The sequence below is a fragment of the Salvelinus namaycush genome, chromosome 10 (assembly GCF_016432855.1).
Source record: "Salvelinus namaycush isolate Seneca chromosome 10, SaNama_1.0, whole genome shotgun sequence".
In the NCBI taxonomy this organism is placed as follows: Eukaryota; Metazoa; Chordata; class Actinopteri; order Salmoniformes; family Salmonidae; genus Salvelinus; species Salvelinus namaycush.
In genome coordinates this window covers 9,881,344-9,900,734 of record NC_052316.1, presented here as the reverse complement: position 1 = coordinate 9,900,734, position 19,391 = coordinate 9,881,344, and the positions used below count along the sequence as shown (strand labels likewise).

Below are 19,391 nucleotides of genomic sequence, written 5' to 3'. Positions count from 1 at the left end.
ACACATTTTCTGGCGGCTCTGGTTTGTGTACTTAGAGTGCTGTAATAAGAAGAGGGTTTGTTTATGTTTGTTTACTTTCACTAGTCATTAAATCCCTAGAAAGAAGTCTGAGGATGCATTTTGTGTCTTGTATCTTTGCCATGTAAAACCTTTTGTTTTCAAGCTCCTCTCATGTATTTGCATCTGACTGCAATCATCAATATGACCCAATTTTCCCAACTAAAAACCTTACTCATTCAATATTCATATTTTCAATAGGATGGTGGAAATGGGAAAACACAGAATGAGCATTCCTAAAATGAAGAGTGAAATCCTCTCGGTAAGTAAACCAGTGGCAGGCAGGGTGGCAGGCAGGCAGTGAGTTCCTTCCAGAGCTGTGCAGTGTTGAGTCAAGCCGGGGAGGGAGGGCGAGATGGGTACCAGGTGGTCTTAGCCCACAGCAGCAGTGCGGCGGTACCAATGAGTCAACCCTACTTAACCGGATTGGACTGTGCTCCAGTGAAACCACTGAGCCCTCCAGAACCCATCCAAAGCTTCTGGAATTCTGTCTCGCCTCAGCCTCGCTCGACACACAAAAAAAAAAATAACTCCCCACTGTCTGAGACACACACACACACACACACACACGCCTCAAACACACAGACACAAAAGCGCAAACACACACACAAACGTTCCCCCACAAACATCCACGCCTGCCAACACCTCCCCCTCACAGCGGTTCACACACACACACACACTAAATTAAACTTCACAGTTGATTCATGGCCGCCAGATACGAGGAGGGGGGGGGGCGAGCCTCAGGAAAATGCAAAGTGAGCCAACGTGTTGATAACGTTCAATTCAGGGGGAATATCTGGACAGATGATCTCATTTGTATGAGGTGTTCCCGCCACCGAGGAGAAACAATTGCCCGAAATATATAAATAAAACAAATGCTCCTCCAACAAGCTATTTGTGCCAAAGCAATCTATTTCTTTTTTTTCTCTCACCTTGTACACACTCTTTCTAAAAGCAATCTAAGTAAGCTCTGAGACGCAGGTCGTTTTTCTTTGAAATTGAACATAGCAAGTTTTTCAGCATTACGGCGGTAGACAGTGTATTTTTCAATCAAGCGATATTAGGTAATACAATTATGTCGTCCGTGTGACTGAGGCGGATGGAATTCAATGTGCCTAGGCGGATGGAATTCAATGTGCCGAGGCATTTTACCTGGAGAGGTGTGCAAGCTCTCATGTTGACCTTGGAAGGTGATTGAAAGGCTAGCCAACAAAACAACAATGCACTCTTAGTTAGTGTTCAGGGCAACGTATATGGATGGATGGATAGATAGAGCGAGAGGTAAGAGAGAGAATGTCAAAGATGGAAAGAGAGAGACAGATACGATGATGAAATGAGGATGTAAACAGAGAGCGAGAGGGAGAGTTCAATACCTTCCTCAGGCTCCTCTTCCTCAGCCGGAGAGGCCAGACGGCCTCGTCCCCCGTTGCTCCTCTCAGTCTCCTTCTGCAGGCTCACCACCTCCAACATGGCATCACCCTGGCCACCCTTCTCACCACCCTACACACACACACACACACACACACACACACACACACACACACACACACACACACACACACACACACACACACACACACACACACACACACACACACACACACACACACACACACACACACACCCCCCCCAAAGTCACATATGGTGCAGACATAATACAGTGGGAGGATTCAGTGGGAGGATTTTGACACAGCACCAAGAAACAAAGTTAAACATAACTTATTACTACTGCAGCAGCATTGACGAGTCAATTCTACACGCTGAAAAAAATACGAATTTGTTCAGAGTGAGAGCTGTTGCGACAGTGTCTCTTTGGGTATCCTCAAACATTTTCAGAGTGCCTCCCTTTGAAACAAAATCTGTCTAAAGTTAGCCTCACCTTTTGCCACCACCCGAGGGGATCCACGGAAAAATATAATTACACGTACAGGAGGAAATTAAATTGAGCGGCGGCAGAGAGCGCCAAGGATCGCGCCAGACGTCTTTTGGCCAGAGTGTCTGGTAATAGGGTTCACAGGGAGCCTGCTGCAATCAGAGCACAGAGAGATTGGGCTCACTCGCCTATGCAGGTCACTTCTAAAGTTGGGCTTTGTCACATTGCACATTGGGGGTTTTGTAACACTGTTGTTGCTACTGGGGTTGTTTGGTCTCAGCACTTGTGGTGAGAGGTGGATCCATGACAACACTAATGCAAGAGCCCTATATGTAGCCCTTGCTCTGTGAACACATGTGGATCCAAGCTAACATTTTAGCACAAGGGCCATAATTGAAGACTATACATCTAAAAAAAAAAATAATAATTGGCAATGCATTACCATAGCTGGCTAGTGCTATCAACAGTCATACATGACATATACGAGAACATTGGCATTTACTAAGGTTTAGGTAGTACAAATAAGGGGGTCACAATAAGCTTCGCAATAATACCACTTAGCCCTTGGGTAGGATCCTCCACTAACAAATCACCAAAGCCTTTCTATCTCCTCGTGAGCCAAGGCGCAAAATATGCTCAGAGAGGGCGACGACAATGGCTCCTCTAATTCCTCAACGCCTTAATGAGAGGCCCCCGGAACAAATACAAATCGTACTCAAATAATACTGGAGCTAGTGGCTGGGATTAGAATCTTGTATAAACACTAGAATGGCTATCTTTTAATTAACTTTTAACTACAGCAGCCGCCATTCTTTGCTGCCTGCTGATGAGCTAACTATAGAGAGAGGCACACAGGCAGAGCCCTAATTACTACAGTGCGATAATGAGTGGCTGCCTCGTATTAGGGCTCCCAATGATACAAAGGCTATGTCCAAAATTACAAACTAGTCCCTATGTAGTGCACTTCTTTTGACCAAGGCCCTGGTCAAAGGTAGTGTACTATATAGGGAATAGGCTTCCATTTGGTACGCATTCAAAGCCTGGAGTGGAGATGAAAATTCCCTTTCAAACAAGGAGGCAAGGGGCTTATGTTACTGACTTAGGGGCTTGTTTTGATTTTCTAAACACCTGCGGTAGGACCAGACAGGACGAGGATGCACTTGTGTGCTGGGCGTGGTAATTGAACGCGTCGAGAACAACGTCGCTCTCATGCATTTTTATTGGAGGAGTTCGGAGGGGGGGGGGGGGGGGGGGGGGTACGGGTCAAATGGATTGGGTGTGGATGTGTGCAGGCCTCGAATATCCCGACGGAATTGACGGTCATGGCCATCGATGCCCCCTTGCGTGGCCGTAGTGCATCCCTAAAAAGAAATCCATGCCTTACGGCTAAAGGGTGACTACTTCTATATACAATGCTAGTCAAAAGTTCAGACACACCTACTCATCCAAGTGTTTTTCTCTATTTGTACTATTTTCGACATTGTAGAATAATAGTGAAGACATCAAAACTATGAAATAACACATGGAATCATGTAGTAACCAAAAAAGTGTTAAACAAAATATATTTGATATTTGAGATTCTTCAAAGTAGCCACCCTTTGCCTTGATGACAGCTTTGCACACTCTTGGCATTCTCTCAACCAGCTTCACCTGGAATGCTTTTCCAACAGTCTTGAAGGAGTTCCCATATATGCTGAACACTTGTTGGCTGCTTTTCCTTCACTCTGCGGTCCAACTCATCCCAAACCTTCTCAATTTGGTTGAGGTCAGGTGATTGTGGAGGCTCCATCACTCTCCTTCGTCAAATAGCCCTTACACAGCCTGGAGGTGTGTTGGGTCATTGTCCTGATGAAAAACAAATAATAGTCCCACTAAGCCCAAACCAGATGGGTTGGCGCATTGCTGCAGAATGCTGTGGTAGCCATGCTGGTTAAGTGTGCCTTGAATACTAAATAAGTCACAGACAGTGTCACCAGCAAAGCACCCCCACACCATCACACCTCCTCCATGCTTCACGGTGGGAACCACACACGCGGAGATCATCCGTTCACCTACTCTGTGTCTCACAAAGACTTGGCAGTTGGAACCAAAAATCTCAAATTTGGACTTATCAGAACAAAAGGACAGATTTCCACAAGTCTAATGTCCATTGCTCGTGTCTCTTGGCCCAAGCAAGTCTCGTCTTCTTATTGGTGTCCTTTAGTAGTGGTTTCTTTGCAGCAATTCGACCATGAAGGCCTGATTCACACAGTCTCCTCTGAACAGTTGATGTCTGTTATTTCAACTCTGTGAAGCATTTATTTGGGCTGCGATTTCTGAGGCTGGTAACTCTAATGAACTTATCCTCTGCAGCAAAGGTAACTATGGGTCTTCCTCTCCTGTGGTGGTCCTCATGAGAGACAGTTTCATCATAGCGCTTGATAGTATTTGCGACTGCACTTGAAGAAACTTGTTGAAATGTTCACATTGACTGACCATGTCTTAAAGTAATAATGGACTGTCGTTTTGCTTTGCTTATTTGAGCTGTCTGTTCTTGCCATAATATGGACTTGGTCTTTTACCAAATAGTGCTATCTTCTGTATACCACCCCTACCTGGTCACAACACAACTGATTGGCTCAAACGCATTAAGAAGGAAAGAAATTCCACAAATTCACTTTTAACAAGGCACACCTGTTAATTGAAATGCATTCCAGGTTGGTTGAGAGAATGCCAAGAGTGTGCAGAGCTGTCATCTAGGCAAAGGGTGGCTACTTTGAAGAATCTAAAATATAATTTGATTTGTATAACACTTTTTTGGTCACTACATGATTCCATGTGTCATTTCATAGTTTTGAGGTATTCACTATTATTCTACAATGTAGAAAATAGTAAAAAATTAAGAAAAAACCTTGAATGAGTAGGTGTCTCCAAACTGTTGACTGGTTCTGTATATACACAGTGCCTTCGGGAAAGTATTCAGACCCCTTGACCTTCCACTTTGTTACATTACAGCCTTATTCTAACATTGATGATTTTTTTAAATCAATCAATCTACATACAATAACCCATAACGACAAAGCAAAAACAGGTTTTTGGAGATTTGTTACGTGTGCGATGAGGTATAGGTTGGGATATTTATTACGTGTGCGATGAGGTATAGGTTGGGATATTTATTACGTGTGCGATGAGGTATAGGTTGGGATATTTATTACGTGTGCGATGAGGTATAGGTTGGGATATTTATTACGTGTGCGATGAGGTATAGGTTGGGATATTTATTACGTGTGCGATGAGGTATAGGTTGGGATATTTATTACGTGTGCGATGAGGTATAGGTTGGGATATTTATTACGTGTGCGATGAGGTATAGGTTGGGATATTTATTACGTGTGCAATGAGGTATAGGTTGGGATATTTATTACGTGTGCGATGAGGTATAGGTTGGGATATTTATTACGTGTGCGATGAGGTATAGGTTGGGATATTTATTACGTGTGCGATGAGGTATAGTTTGGGATATTTATTACGTGTGCGATGAGGTATAGGTTGGGATATTTATTACGTGTGTGATGGAGGTATAGGTTGGGATATTTATTACGTGTGCGATGAGGTATAGTTTGGGATATTTATTATGTGTGTGATGGAGGTATAGGTTGGGATATTTATTACGTGTGCGATGAGGTATAGTTTGGGATATTTATTACGTGTGCGATGAGGTATAGGTTGGGATATTTATTACGTGTGCGATGAGGTATAGTTTGGGATATTTATTATGTGTGTGATGGAGGTAAAGGTTGAGATATTTGGGATATTTATTAACTGGCCATTTATTTACCTGTTTGAGTTTGAGGTAGAAGGTCTCGCTAAAGGCCTTGCGGCTAAAGTACCAGAAGCGCTCATTGGCCGGGTAGACGCGCACCAGGGTCTCCAGCAGGAAGCGCACCGGCTCCACCACCTCAGTCACCACCAGGTCCACCGCAACGGTCATGTACACCTGCTTATCTGGAGAGAGACCACCACAGAGAGGACAAGGTCACACACTGGATGGAGGGGGTGTTTGTAGTGGCAACAGCAGTTCCAGAATGTATACTGTATCTGTCTGGGTTAAAGTGGGCGTTGCGGGTTGACACACTAAGTGGATAAAGTGAAATGGTAGGCTATTAGCTTGATTTAAATGTATGTTTATAGAACGCAGAGAAAATATATTGCCTGCTGTTTTAATTAGGTAGACCAAACGTGTACTCCTCAGAGGGCTTGGATTCCACCACTACCACCAGCTGTCAAACTAGCAACAGCAGCACACCTATTCTCTTACCTCACCCTTCCCAGAGAAAGAGACAAAGGTCCAATTTAAAACTAGAATCATATAACTACAACCAAGAAACTCAGCATCTTTAAATATCTACGACTTATTTAGAATCTAAGGAAACCGCATTCCAAGTCACAGCATGAGACAAGCTGTGTGTGATATATCGCAATGTAGTGCAGCATAAATCTAAGCTGTCCTCTAGTACCACCAGCTTCATCCAAGTGAAAAAGTGACGTCCGGGGTAACAGATCTTGCAACATCCAATTTTTGGGGTTGAAAAAAACGGATTGGGAGAAAAATAAACACACAGATAGCAATCGCCAAGCTAGGAAACGGAGGGAAAAATAACCCATTTCACAGTGAGAAGGTTTTATTATTGTAATTAACCAGGGGGGGGAAAAAAGTATACAAAACTGCCTTGTAAAGAATGGCCTAAAAATAGATTCCAATTACCATAAAAGTCAAGCATAGCATGTTGGTTTAGAAAGATGTTTTAAGAAACGGCATCCCTTCAAGCTTCCGATACCACAGGACTACTTTCCCTGCGTGCCAAATCGCTGACAACAAAGAAGGATTTGTTTAGTTGAGACCGCTAGGGCCATTGTTTTTAGAAGTCTTGTCTCTCCCAGTTTTGACATGAAGTAAGCTGTGTGGTTTAATAGTGTAGAATCAAAGTCTTCAGTCCATGGTAGAAGGCTGTTTTTGTATAAGTAACAAATTATGTTCATGTTTTGTGGGAAGTCTTCCAGTGCATATAGCTTCATATTTCAAAAACCATTAGCTACAGTATATCAGTTAAAATCTATACGGAGAATTACTAAATGTTCTGGCTCTGGTTTATTATTTACACAAACACTGTAATATCCAATGTTTACATGCATGTTCTGCAAGCCAGTTATCACAACTACCTACTTCCTTTTCTACTAGTGAATGGTTTGTTTTCTTTGTGGAGGAATCGTGGCTTTGTAGTTTAGACTACCTAACTCCCCTGAGCTGGGTTGCTTTGACAAGCTGCCATATAGGTTCAAGTCAAACTTTCCTGACTTCCGAGTCAGCAACTCCGCAGCGCTGCTAATTTGTTTGATATAATGAGTTCAGTGAGGCGAGGTCTTGCACTTGCAGCGCTTGGCAGCGTCTTACTGTGCATTACACTGGGACCTGATATATGAAAAGGTGTCCAAACCACCCATGTTTTCAGACAGCCAAATTGGTTTGGGGCATATATCACTTATTTTGCAGGCCATCGTAGGGAATAGCTGGTATCAAATGTTAGAGGCGGTGACTATTTTGTGACTGTTCAAAGTAAGAAATGTTAGCACAATTTTAAGTCACTTGAAATGCCTTTAAAAGAAATGTCCTGTGTTGGTTGAGAACAAAAAAGAAATCATTACAAATCAAAGGTGCTAGTTATATAGGTCGAGTCTGGGACCACATGGACAGGACCATTAGCTACAATTAGCACAAATGAAAAGCTCAGCACCAGTAAAGTCTTCCACGTCCCCTTTCCTCGGTCTCTGACCCTGTTAACCACTGAGGTTGAACGCTGCTAGTGCGCTAAACAAATCGTAGAGCACAACCGCAATGTTGCTAATCTAATAGGCTTTCCCCAGCAAACAGGGAACGTCCGGAGGACATTGTGACGTTCCCATTTAGGTCCCTTAAGGGTTTCGGTGCGACGTTATCCCACTGACGTTCTGTGAACATTCTAAGAAAGTCGAGTGTTGGTCCCAAGGGAACGTTCTCTGGGGGACCCTTGTCTAGTTCCATGTACGTTCACAGGATATCACTGAGAACCATGTCAGGACGTTAATTTTACTAATCCTTAGGACGTGGCATGATGGTCCTGAAAACATTCCAAAAAAGGTCCCGACATGGTCCTCAGTGATGTCCTGGGAGCTTGCGGGGAACTACACAAAGGACCCCAGAGAACATTCCCTTAGGGACCATCACGCGATGGGAACTAGACAAAACCTCCAGGGGACCATTAGACAACATCTGAAGAAACTCCTAAAAACGTCCCCAGGACCTACACAAAACCTCCAGGGAACCATTACAACATCGTGACGACTTAAGGCGACCATTTTGTCACGTCCCAGGACATCCTAACGACTCATTATTGTTTGCAGGGTCTATAGCGGAAAAAACAAAAGAAGCAAATAAGTGCCTTCCCCCTGTCAATATCAGAAATGAAGCTTTAATTTGCCATCTCAGCCATCCATCTCCTCAGATGAAAAGATAAACACTATAATAGTATAAGAGCTTTAATTTGTGTTGTTTTCTGCTTATTAGGCAGATGTCCATTGGAATTGATGAAAGAGTCATAAAATCATAAGAAACTGTCTGGCCAGCTATGAATGCGACAGCTAAGCTGGTTGGCAATGATGCTAGTGTGTCAGGCTGGTTGACAATGGCATGCGTAAGTAAGATAGGCTGGTGACAGGGTTGAGGGATGGTTCTCACCTTTAGGTGTGTCTTCATTCAGCACCTGGAAGGCAGCCATGTTGGGGTTCCATGTGCCCGTGATCACATACGACTTTCCATCCGAGCTCTTCCCCATGGACTCCTTCACATAGGCACAAACAGGGAAATGACATACAATCACGGTCAACAGGCCTCAAACGGCAAAGCCATTCCAATCAAAAGCCAAAGAATCAATTGTCAATTCAACTCTGTTTAACCTGCCCAATAAAGAGTACACTAAAGTCAACAAAAAGACTAAATAACTAGTCTCATAGTGATAGTTCAGTACATAGAAATGAGAGTGCTGTTCTGTAACTTGGTTATGTGAATAAAGGAAACCACTGTGATTGCTGCTCACCATGTCTAGAAGATGCATGTCACTGTTCCGAACCTTCTGCCCTGGGCTCAGCAACATCCCAAAACACCTGAGGGAGAGGAACACAGGTCAGGGCCAATGGATCAAGGGGGCACTGCAACTCACCTTTCATAAAACCCAAAGTTTGGGTTTTGGCTAAATTTGGATTCATTATAAAGATAAAACGGTATTTGCTGAGAGACTCATAATTGAATAAAATCAAATAATTAAAAAGAAATCTCCATCAGCGTGGCATTAGCAAAGCTACAGGTATATTTTGTTAGAGTGACCCAATTCTGAATTCTGTAGACTCTAGTCGAATCCTGGTGTGGGTGAATATGCATGGGTCTATTTATAAATTCAAAGAATCCAAATTAAACTACAGCAAAGCAGTGCCAATATCACTTGGAAACAGAGACCACTATGTGCCTGTTACTTATGATAGGTGCGCCATCAAGTGGTTGCGCTGAGAATCACTACTTCATAAGAAAAGAAACCATATATTATGCTTCCATCTGAAGCGCTTTGAATTCCCCCCTCCTTCGTAAGGTTGACCTAGAACTTTCCTACACATGACATTACTGATGTAAGAAGGCATGACTACTATTATTGGACTCCCGAGTGCATGAGGCATCACTACAGACACCCTGGATCAAATCCAGACCATCACAACCGGCCGTGATTGAGAGTCCCATAGGGCGGAGCACAAATTGGCCCAGCGTCGTCCAGGTTTGGCCAGTGTAGGCCGTCATTGTAAATAAGAATGTGTTATTATCTGACTTGCCTAGTTAAATAAAGGTTAAATTAAAACAAAAAATAATTCACAAGGCTTCAGGGTCAGACGGATTACAGGACGAGTACTCTGAGCATGCGCTGACCAGCTGGCAAGTGTCTTCACTGACATTTCCAACCTCTCCCTGACCAAGTCTAACACCTACATGTTTCAAACAGACCACCATAGTGCTCAAGAATGCCATGGTAACCTGTCTAAAGGACTATCGCCCGTAGCACTCATGTAGCCTTGAAATGCTTTGAAAGGCTGGTGATGGCTCACATCAACGCCATCATCCCAGACACCCTGGACCCACACCAATTCGCATAATGGAATCCACAGATGACGCAACCTCTACTGCACTCCACACTGCCCTTTCCCCCTTGGACAAAAGGAACACCTACGTGAGAATGCTGTTCATAGACTACAGCTCAGCGTTCAACACCCTGGGATTCAACAGCTCCCTCTGCTACTTGATCCTGGACTTCCTGACAGGCCGCCCACAGGTGGTGAGGGTAGGCAATGACACATCTGCCACGCTGACCCTCAACACGGGATGGGAGCGTGCCTAGTCCCCTTCTGTAATCCCTGTTCACCCACGACTGCATGGCCGTGCACGACTCCAACACCATCATTACGTTTCACGAAGATGATGAGACAGCCTACAGGGAGGTCGTCAGAGACCTGGCAGTGTGGTGCCAGGATAGGAACCTCTCCCTCAACGTCAGCAAGACAAAGGAGCTGATCGTCGACTACAGGAAACGGAGGGCCGAGCACGCCTCCAGCCACGTCGACAGGGCCATAGTAGAGCAGGTCGAGAGCTTCAAGTTACTTGGTGTCCACATCACTAAGGAGTTATCATGGTCCATACATACCAACACATATGTGAAGAGGACACAACAACGCCTCCTCCCCCTCAAGAGGCTGAAAAGATTTGTCATGGGCCCTCAGAACCTCAAGAAGTTCTACAGCTACACCATTGAGCGCATCATGACTGGCTGCACCACCGCTTGGTAAGGGATCTGCTTGGCATCCGACGCAAGGCACTACACAGGGTAGTGCGTATGGCCCAGTACATCACTGCAATCCAGGACCTCTATACCAGGCGGTGTCAGAGGAAGGCCCGAAAAATTGTCAAACACTCCAGCCACCCAAGTCAGACTGTTCTCTCAGCTACCACATGGCAAGCCATACTGATGCACTAAGTCTGGAACCAACAGGACCCCGAACAGCTTCTACCCCCAAGCCATAAGACTGCTAAATAGTTAGTCAGTAGCTATTGATTAACTTCTTATGGCCGGGGGCAGTATTGAGTAGCTTGGATGAATAAGGTGCCCAGAGTAAACTGCCTGCTACTCAGGCCCAGAAGCTAAGATATGCATATTAGTAGATTAGGATAGAAAACAATCTGACATTTCTAGAACTGTTTGAATGATGTCTGTGAGTATAACAGAACTCATATGGCAGGCAAAAACCTGAGAAAAAAATCTAACCAGGAAGTGGGAAATCTGAGGTTTGTAGGTTTTCAAGTCTTTGCCTATCCAATATACAGTGTCTATGGGGTCATATTGCACTTCCTACGGCTTCCACTAGATGTCAACAGTCTTTAGAACCTTGTTTCAGGCTTCTACTGTGAAGGGGGAGAGAATAAGAGCTGACTGACTAAGAGGTCTGGCAGAATGCCATGAGCTCAGTCAGGCGTGCGCCCGTGAGAGGTAGCTGCGTTCCTTTTCCTTTCTAAAGACAAAGGAATTCTCCGGTTGAAACATTATTGAAGATTTATGATAAAAACATCCTAAAGATTGATTCTATATATCGTTTGACATGTTTCTACGAACTGTAATATAACTTTTTGACTTTTCGTCTGGCCTGCGCTTCGTGAATTTGGATTTGCGAACTAAACGCGCGAACAAAAAGGAGGTATTTGGACATAAATGGACTTTATCGAACAAACATTTATTGTGGAACTGGGATTCCTGGGAGTGCATTCTGATGAAGATCATCAAAGGTAAGTGAATATTTATAATGCTATTTCTGACTTCTGTTGACTCCACAACATGGCGGGTATCTGTATGGCTTGTTTTGGTCTCTGAGCGCTGTACTCAGATTATTGCATGGTGTGCATTTCCGTAAAGCTTTATTTAAATCTGACACAGCGGCTGCATTAAGGAGAAGTATATCTATAATTCCATGCATAACACTTGTATCTTTTATCAATGTTTATTATGAGTATTTCTTTAAATTGATGTGGCTCTCTGCAAAATCACCGGATGTTTTGGAAGCAAAACATTACGGAACATAACACACCAATGTAAACTGAGATTTTTGGACATAAATATGAACTTTATCGAACAAAACATACATGTATTGTGTAACATGAAGTCCTATGAGTGTCATCTGATAAAGATCATCAAAGGTTAGTGATTAATTTTCTCTATTTCTGCTTTTTGTGACTCCTCTCTTTGGCTGGAAAAATGGCTGTGTTTTTCTGTGACTAGGTGCTGACCTAACATAATTGCAATGGTATGCTTTCGTCGTAAAGCCTTTTTGAAATCGGACACTGTGGTGGGATAACAACAAGTTTATCTTTAAAATGGTATATAATACTTGTATGTTTGAGTAATTTTAATTATGAGATTTCTGTTGTTTGAATTTGGCGCCCTGCACTTTCACTGGCTGTTGTCATATCGATCCCGTTAACGGGATTTCAGCCGTAAGAAGTTAACTATCTGCATTTGTCTCATTACATGCACTGCTGTTACTGTTATTTGTCTATCATTTTGCCTAGTCACTTTATTCCTACTTACATGTATACTGAACTAAAATGCAACATGCAACCATTTCAAAGATTTACAGTTCATATGAGGTAGTCAGTCAATTGAAATCAACTCATTAGGCTCTAATTGATGGATTTCACATGACTGGGAATACAGATATGCATCTGTTGGTCACAGATAGTAAAAAAAAGATATATATATATATATATATATAAAAAGGGCCTCAAGATCTAGTTACGGTATTTCTGTGCGTTCAAATTGCCATCGATAAAATGCAATTGTGTTCGTTGTCCATAGCTTATGTCTGCCCATACCATAATCCCACCACCACCATGGGGCACTCTGTTCACAACGTTGACATCCGCAAACCGCTCCCCCACACGATGACATACAAGTGGTCTGCGGTTGTGAGGCCAGTTAGACATTCTGCCAAATTCTCTAAAACAACGTTGGAAGCGGCTTATGGTAGTGAAATTAACATCAAATTCTCTGGCAACAGCTCTGGTGGACATTCCTGCAGTCAGCATGCCAACTGCGCACTCTGTGGCATTGTGTTGTGTGACAAAACTGCACATTTTAGAGTGGCCTTTTATTGTCCCTAGCACAAGGTGCACCTGTGTAATGCTCATGCTGTTTAATCAGCCTCCTGATATGCCACACCTGTCAGGTGGATGGATTATCCTGGCAAAGAAATGCTCACTAAAAGGGATGTAAATAAATTTGTGCACAATATTTGAGAGAAATAAGCTTTTTGTGCGTATGGAACATTTCTGGGATCTTTTATTTCAGCTCATGAAACAAACATTTACATATTGCCTTTATATTTTTGTTCAGTGTACATATCTACCTCAATTACCTCGTACCCCTGCACATCGACTTGTGTATAAAGCCAAGTAATCAATTCTCATTGTTAAATTTTTCTACTATTTCTCTTTCTCTCTGCATTACTGGGAAGGGCCCATTAGTAAGCATTCCACGGTTAGTTTTACACGTTCTTTATGAAGCGTGTGACAAATTAAATGTGATTTATAGCAATTGACTTGACATCAACACACACAAAATTTTTGTTTAGGTAAGCTACTTGGGCAAAACGAGTAGGCAGCATGACACACCGTCACTGCTTAAAGGAGATATGAACATAAAAAAGACGGTTGAAACTAAAAATAGGATGTAAAGCGTCTGCCTGGTCCCGTGTGGCTCAGTTAGTAGAGCACACAACGCCACGGTTGTGGGTTAGATTCCCACAGGGGACCAGTACGAAAAAGTACAAAAATGTATGCACTCACTACTGTAAGTCACTCTGGATAAGAACCTCTGCTAAATACAGTGAGAGGTGAATGTGAGTTTTTTTATGATTTGTAATACATTAGCAAAAATGTCTAAAAAAACTGTTTTTACTTTGTCATTATTGGGTATTGTGTGTAGATTGAGGAGGGGAAAAAAGCAATTTAATCCATTTCAGAATAAGGCTGTAATGTAACAAAATGTGGAAAAAGTCAAGGGTTCTGAATACTTTACAAATGAACTGTAACTAAGTCATTAAATGCCTTTCAGAAGACACAAAACAGACCGAACAGTAACAGCTTCCTTCATGTCAATCAAGAAAGCTAAACTGCTGCACAGTCTAAAACTGTAAACATACTCACATCACAATGACTTTATCCTAGACTAGCATAGGGTGAAATGAGTACACTCGCTCTTCCGGTTCTTCGCTGCTCAATTCTCGACTGACTATGTGTTAGCTGATCTTATCTTCATTGTTTCATTTCCAATGACTCAGCATGAAAAAGACATTCAAACTAAAATCACACCCCCAAAAATGTTGGGCCTATTGTATAATATTTCCTTAAGTCAAGCTTTACCACGGTCTCCCTCTTGTACTCACCAATATGACCCAGAGGGGTTGTGTGTTCTTGTGCATAACAAGAACAGCATGCTACAGTATAGGACAGTGGTGCTGTCTAGTGTATGCAGCTCAGAAGGCCTTACAGAAGGATCAAGGAGGCAGCAGCCCCTCACCTCTCAATGCCCAGCTCTTGGTTGCTCATCTGCTGGACCGTGACCACCACCTTCTTCTGCACGCCCTGCCGCAACTTGAAGTAGAACTTGTCCCGGTCCTTGGGAACTGGGCTGAGGAGAGGAGAATGGGGGCAGATGAAGTAGGACAGACACAAAAAGTAAGTTGTTGGCTTAAAGGTCTGTTAAAGTGAGTGAATGAGTGAGTGAGAGAGTGTGAGTGAGTGCTTTCACCCCATAGCATGCATAAGTGAGTGTGTGTGTAAGCGTGTTTAGTGGCTTCATGCTGACCTATAGTTTCCCTTGCTGTCGTCCTCCCGCACCTCCAGTGAGACTGTGAAGCTGAAGAGGTCACTGTCGGGGGAGAGGGGCAGGGCCGAGTCCCTCACGTCAGGGGCTGGCTTGGAGGAGCGGCGGAACGCTGTGGAGAAACTGTACAGTATCCGGCTCACCTGTAGGAAGAGAGGGAGAGGAGGGGAAAAGAGAAAATAGAACTGTACTTTATAGTTCGTTAGAATGGAAGGTTGTCTTTTCACTCAAGCTCTTCACTCACACTCTAGTCTTATAGCACCGTACCCTGGCTATCTACCAGTACTTTAAAGGCTGGTAGAAAGACAGACGATTGATCCTTGATTCATTCAAATAAAATCAAGTGTATGGTAGATCAGCTTTAATATTGCAGATAGAACATACAATCAATTTCAATTGATTGTATCATTTCTAATCCCCCTTGATTATTTTTTATCGTTTTTTTTATTCCTTCTATACTTTTCCCCCTACCCTACTTGAAGTAAACTAACCGACAACAATACTTATACTTACATCTACAGTATTTCGCTCACATCTACGGTACCTGTAGTTAAATAATTATACATATTGCCTCTGTCTTCAAGTGCTGGATTTTCACCCACAGCGGCCAACGCACCATTCACTCTTAACTCCAACCCTCCGATGTCCACAGTTTAACCAATCTTTCCCAGCATAAATGCCATTTTGCTATTTCCTTCTATGACTAACGGTTTTAAACTATGATTAGTGACACGTTACACCAATATGAGGTATTTCGTGAGTTGAAAACGAAGTAGCTAGCCTACTTGTCAAATGAAGCCACAAAGTTGCTGATCCTTGATTAAATAAATACAATGTAACGTGAGAACTACTGCAACTCCATTGTGAAAGGTTCTCATGGGTTGGCTGATTTGAAATAAAATCCGTTATTTGCCAGTACTAGACAGAAAACGAATTAGTTAGCTACTGTAGCTAGCTAGTTTATAAACCAAGCTAGCTAGCGTACAATATTATTATTGTCATTACTGAACGTTATTTAGCCGTTTTTGGTTTGTCCGCTTGCCACCTGATCATGGCACGTCAAAGAAGTTCACATTTCTCCACTTATGAAAAAAAACGATTGTCGGAGCTGATGGAGGAATTTAGTAATGTACTGGAGGATAACGAGACAGACAACACGACTGTCAAAAGGCAGGAAGACACCTGGGCCATTTTATGCGACAAATGTAATGGATCAACACAGATTAAAGAGAAGAGGGACTCAAATCGGATGAATGCATGCTGTAATTTTTTAAAAGCGAAAGCCAAAAAGGATGAGGCAGAGGAGAGGCGGGGGCTATTTCAGACCGGAGCCGGCGGGGGGGCCTCTGTCCAAGGGAATTGATCCTATCACCCAGAAGATATACGAGATGATTCCTCAGCAGTTTGCTCCTCTCCATAACCCCTATGACGACGACTGACAACTTGACCCACCAATATTTAGTAAACATAAATAACTGGTAAATATCAATACCTATAATGCACGTTAAAACAAAGGTTAATGCTACTTCACTACAATGTTACTGTTATCAGGCCTGTTACAGCATGTTGTATAGCATCATTCGTACCAAGGCTGGGCATATCATGAACTACAAAAAGAAAAGGATCACCAAGGAACTCTTCATATAATTAATTAAAATGCCTTGATTTGTATGGCATGTTCAATAGAAACAAAGTTTAAAAATCCGACGCGTTTCGGCTGCATGGCCTTCGTCAGGGAGTACAAAGAAATAATACAATGTCCTCTTTTGAACAGCTTTTCCAATTAGCCCTAATTTGAAGAGGGAGTGGTTACAAAATTGATTGGACACACCTAGTAAGCAATACTATACACATTAAAAAGTGAAATACTGTAGCTATGTTATCAAAAAAATCAACTCCAAGCTAGAAAGGATCTAGGCATTCTGATACTTCTAGCTTGGAGTTGAATTTTCACAATTTACTATTGTGTACCTTAGTAGTAGCGCTTCCCTTCCTCCTCTTTCTATCATGAACTCCAATTCAATTGTTGTACAACATGGGCACATAAATAGCCTACTAATAAGAGTTAATTATGATAACACTCAAAAGGATTCAACCGGTCTCTAATTATTCTCTGAGGAACTTGTTTTGGTCTCTCCACAGTAGATATGCTGCCATTCTATCAGTTAAACCACCCCAAGTGGTAGTTTAGAATTAATCTAAATTTATGGGTGGGTTGCACCAACATGGATTAACTCTTAAACTGGGTTAAATCAAGGTTTATCTATTCATCTTGTTGCACCAAATGTTAAACCTAGTTTAATTAAATCCTTCCTCTAATCTAAATGTAGTTTTCACTTCAAACCTAGAATAATTTTAAGCCTGTTGCTCAATGAATAAAAAATAAAAAATAAAATAAAAACTTAGATTGGAGATTAATTCTAAACTGCCACTTGAGGTAGTTTAACTGAAAAAATGGCAGCATATCTACTGTGGAGAGTTCCTCAGTGAATAATTAGAGACAAGTTTAATCCTGTTGAGTTTTATGATTAACTCATTATTAGTAGGCTATTTATGTGCCCATTTTGTACAACAATTGAATTGGAGTTCATGATGATGTTATACAACATGCTGTAACAGGCCTGATAACAGTAACATTGTAGTGAAGTAGCATTAACCTTTGTTTTAACGTGCATTATAGGTATTGATATTTACCAGTTATTTATGTTTACTAAATATTGGTGGGTCAAGTTGTCAGTCGTCGTCATAGGGGTTATGGAGAGGAGCAAACTGCTGAGGAATCATCTCGTATATCTTCTGGGTGATAGGATCAATTCCCTTGGACAGAGGCCCCCCCGCCGGCTCCGGTCTGAAATAGCCCCCGCCTCTCCTCTGCCTCATCCTTTTTGGCTTTCGCTTTTAAAAAATTACAGCACGCTTTCATCCCATTTTGATCCCTCTTCTCTTGAATCCGTGTTGATCCATTAGTCGCATAAAATGGCCCAGGTGTCTTCCTGCCTTTTGACAGTCGTGTTGTCCGTCTCGATATCCTCCAGTACATGACTAAATTCCTCCATCAGCTCCGACAATCGTTTTTTTTCATAAGTGGAGAAATGTGAACTTCTTTGACGTGCCATGATCAGGTGGCAAGCGGACAAACAAAAAACAGCTAAATAACGTTAAGTAATGACAATAATAATATTGTACGCTAGCTAGCTTGGTTTATAAACTAGCTAGCTACAGTAGCTAACTAATTCGTTTTCTGTCTAGTACTGGCAAATAACGGATTTTATTTCAAATCAGCCAACCCATGAGAACCTTTCACAATGGAGTTGCAGTAGTTCTCACGTTACATTGTATTTATTTAATCAAGGAACAGCAACTTCGTGGCTTCAATTGTCAAGTAGGCTAGCTACTTCGTTTTCAACTCACGAATGGTGTAACATGTCACTAATCGTAGTTTAAAACCGTTCATTTTAAATCTGGATAAGTAAATTTATGATTAAGTGGTGCAACATCTGATTAATTATTAACCTAGCTTTACAAAACCTAGACTGGCGCTAATCCTAGTTTAATTTAAACCATGGTGGTGCAACCCACCATATATTAAAAAATAATAATAATAATAATTGAACAACAGGCTTAAAATGTATCTAGGTTTAAAGTGAAAACTAAACTTAGATTAGAGGAAGGATTTAATTGAACTAGGATTAATTTAAAACTAGGTAAAAAATTGTGCAACCCACCCTATGTTTTACGAGGGTCCTGAACCTCCCTATTTGTAACACTTCTACTGATATTGCCCTAAAAAAACTTTACCCAAGAGTATAATGATATTTCCCATTGACTGATCGTGGTTTTTCAGATCCCCTAAGTTTGACCTATTTTTTCCCCCACTTTTGGCACAATAGAAATGGATACCAGAAAATAATCAATCCCATTAGCTTGATTAAGTATATTTTACGAGATCCAGGTTTTTAAGCCTCCAAATATTAGTCAATTCCAACGTGTCCATAGTATTCGTTATTTCTGAGCGCCAGACAGTGATAGTTGGTAGTATGATTGCCTTCACGGTCCACTGACATACTTAAAACTGTTTTGTAGTCCTGTACCATTCTAATAGAGTTATTTGTATCTTGGGAGACTCATTTGATTATTATAAATGTTTTCAAAGAAGTTTGCATCGTCATTATAGATTTATGACCCATCGTTGGATATTTTCTTCATCTGCATTAGACAGTGTCTCATTGCCAGTGAATTTCTGTTAGTAGTGTCTCCAAACTCACTAGTCGAGTCGTCAGCTACTTGGTCCATGGTCGCCTTGTTTCACTGTGTTTATCGCGGTGTTTGTTTGCCTTTATTTCTCGATCTAGTATTTGCCATAACATGTAGTTGCATACATAATGTTTCAGTTATTTCTTAACTTTAGAGTCGAGTTCTTTCCTTATTAAGAGGCATATTTTAGTAAAGAAACGGAATGCCAAACGAATCACCTTCACCTG

The 19,391-nt window shown here is 42.0% G+C and overlaps 1 protein-coding gene across 3 annotated transcripts in view; it reads right to left on the bottom strand.

The window, feature by feature from the left end:
• The window catches only part of LOC120054646 (rab GTPase-activating protein 1-like), a 168,455-nt gene that overhangs the window by 120,761 nt on the left and 28,303 nt on the right, over positions 1-19,391 (bottom strand). For all 3 annotated transcript variants that reach the window (XM_039002152.1, XM_039002153.1, XM_039002154.1), the window contains exons 6-11: positions 14,893-15,053; positions 14,605-14,715; positions 9,040-9,106; positions 8,682-8,784; positions 5,748-5,914; positions 1,431-1,557 (exon numbers count right to left, since the gene is read on the bottom strand). In XM_039002152.1, the coding sequence (XP_038858080.1) occupies positions 1,431-1,557; positions 5,748-5,914; positions 8,682-8,784; positions 9,040-9,106; positions 14,605-14,715; positions 14,893-15,053 (736 nt within the window). The remainder of the gene's footprint in view (positions 1-1,430; positions 1,558-5,747; positions 5,915-8,681; positions 8,785-9,039; positions 9,107-14,604; positions 14,716-14,892; positions 15,054-19,391) is intronic.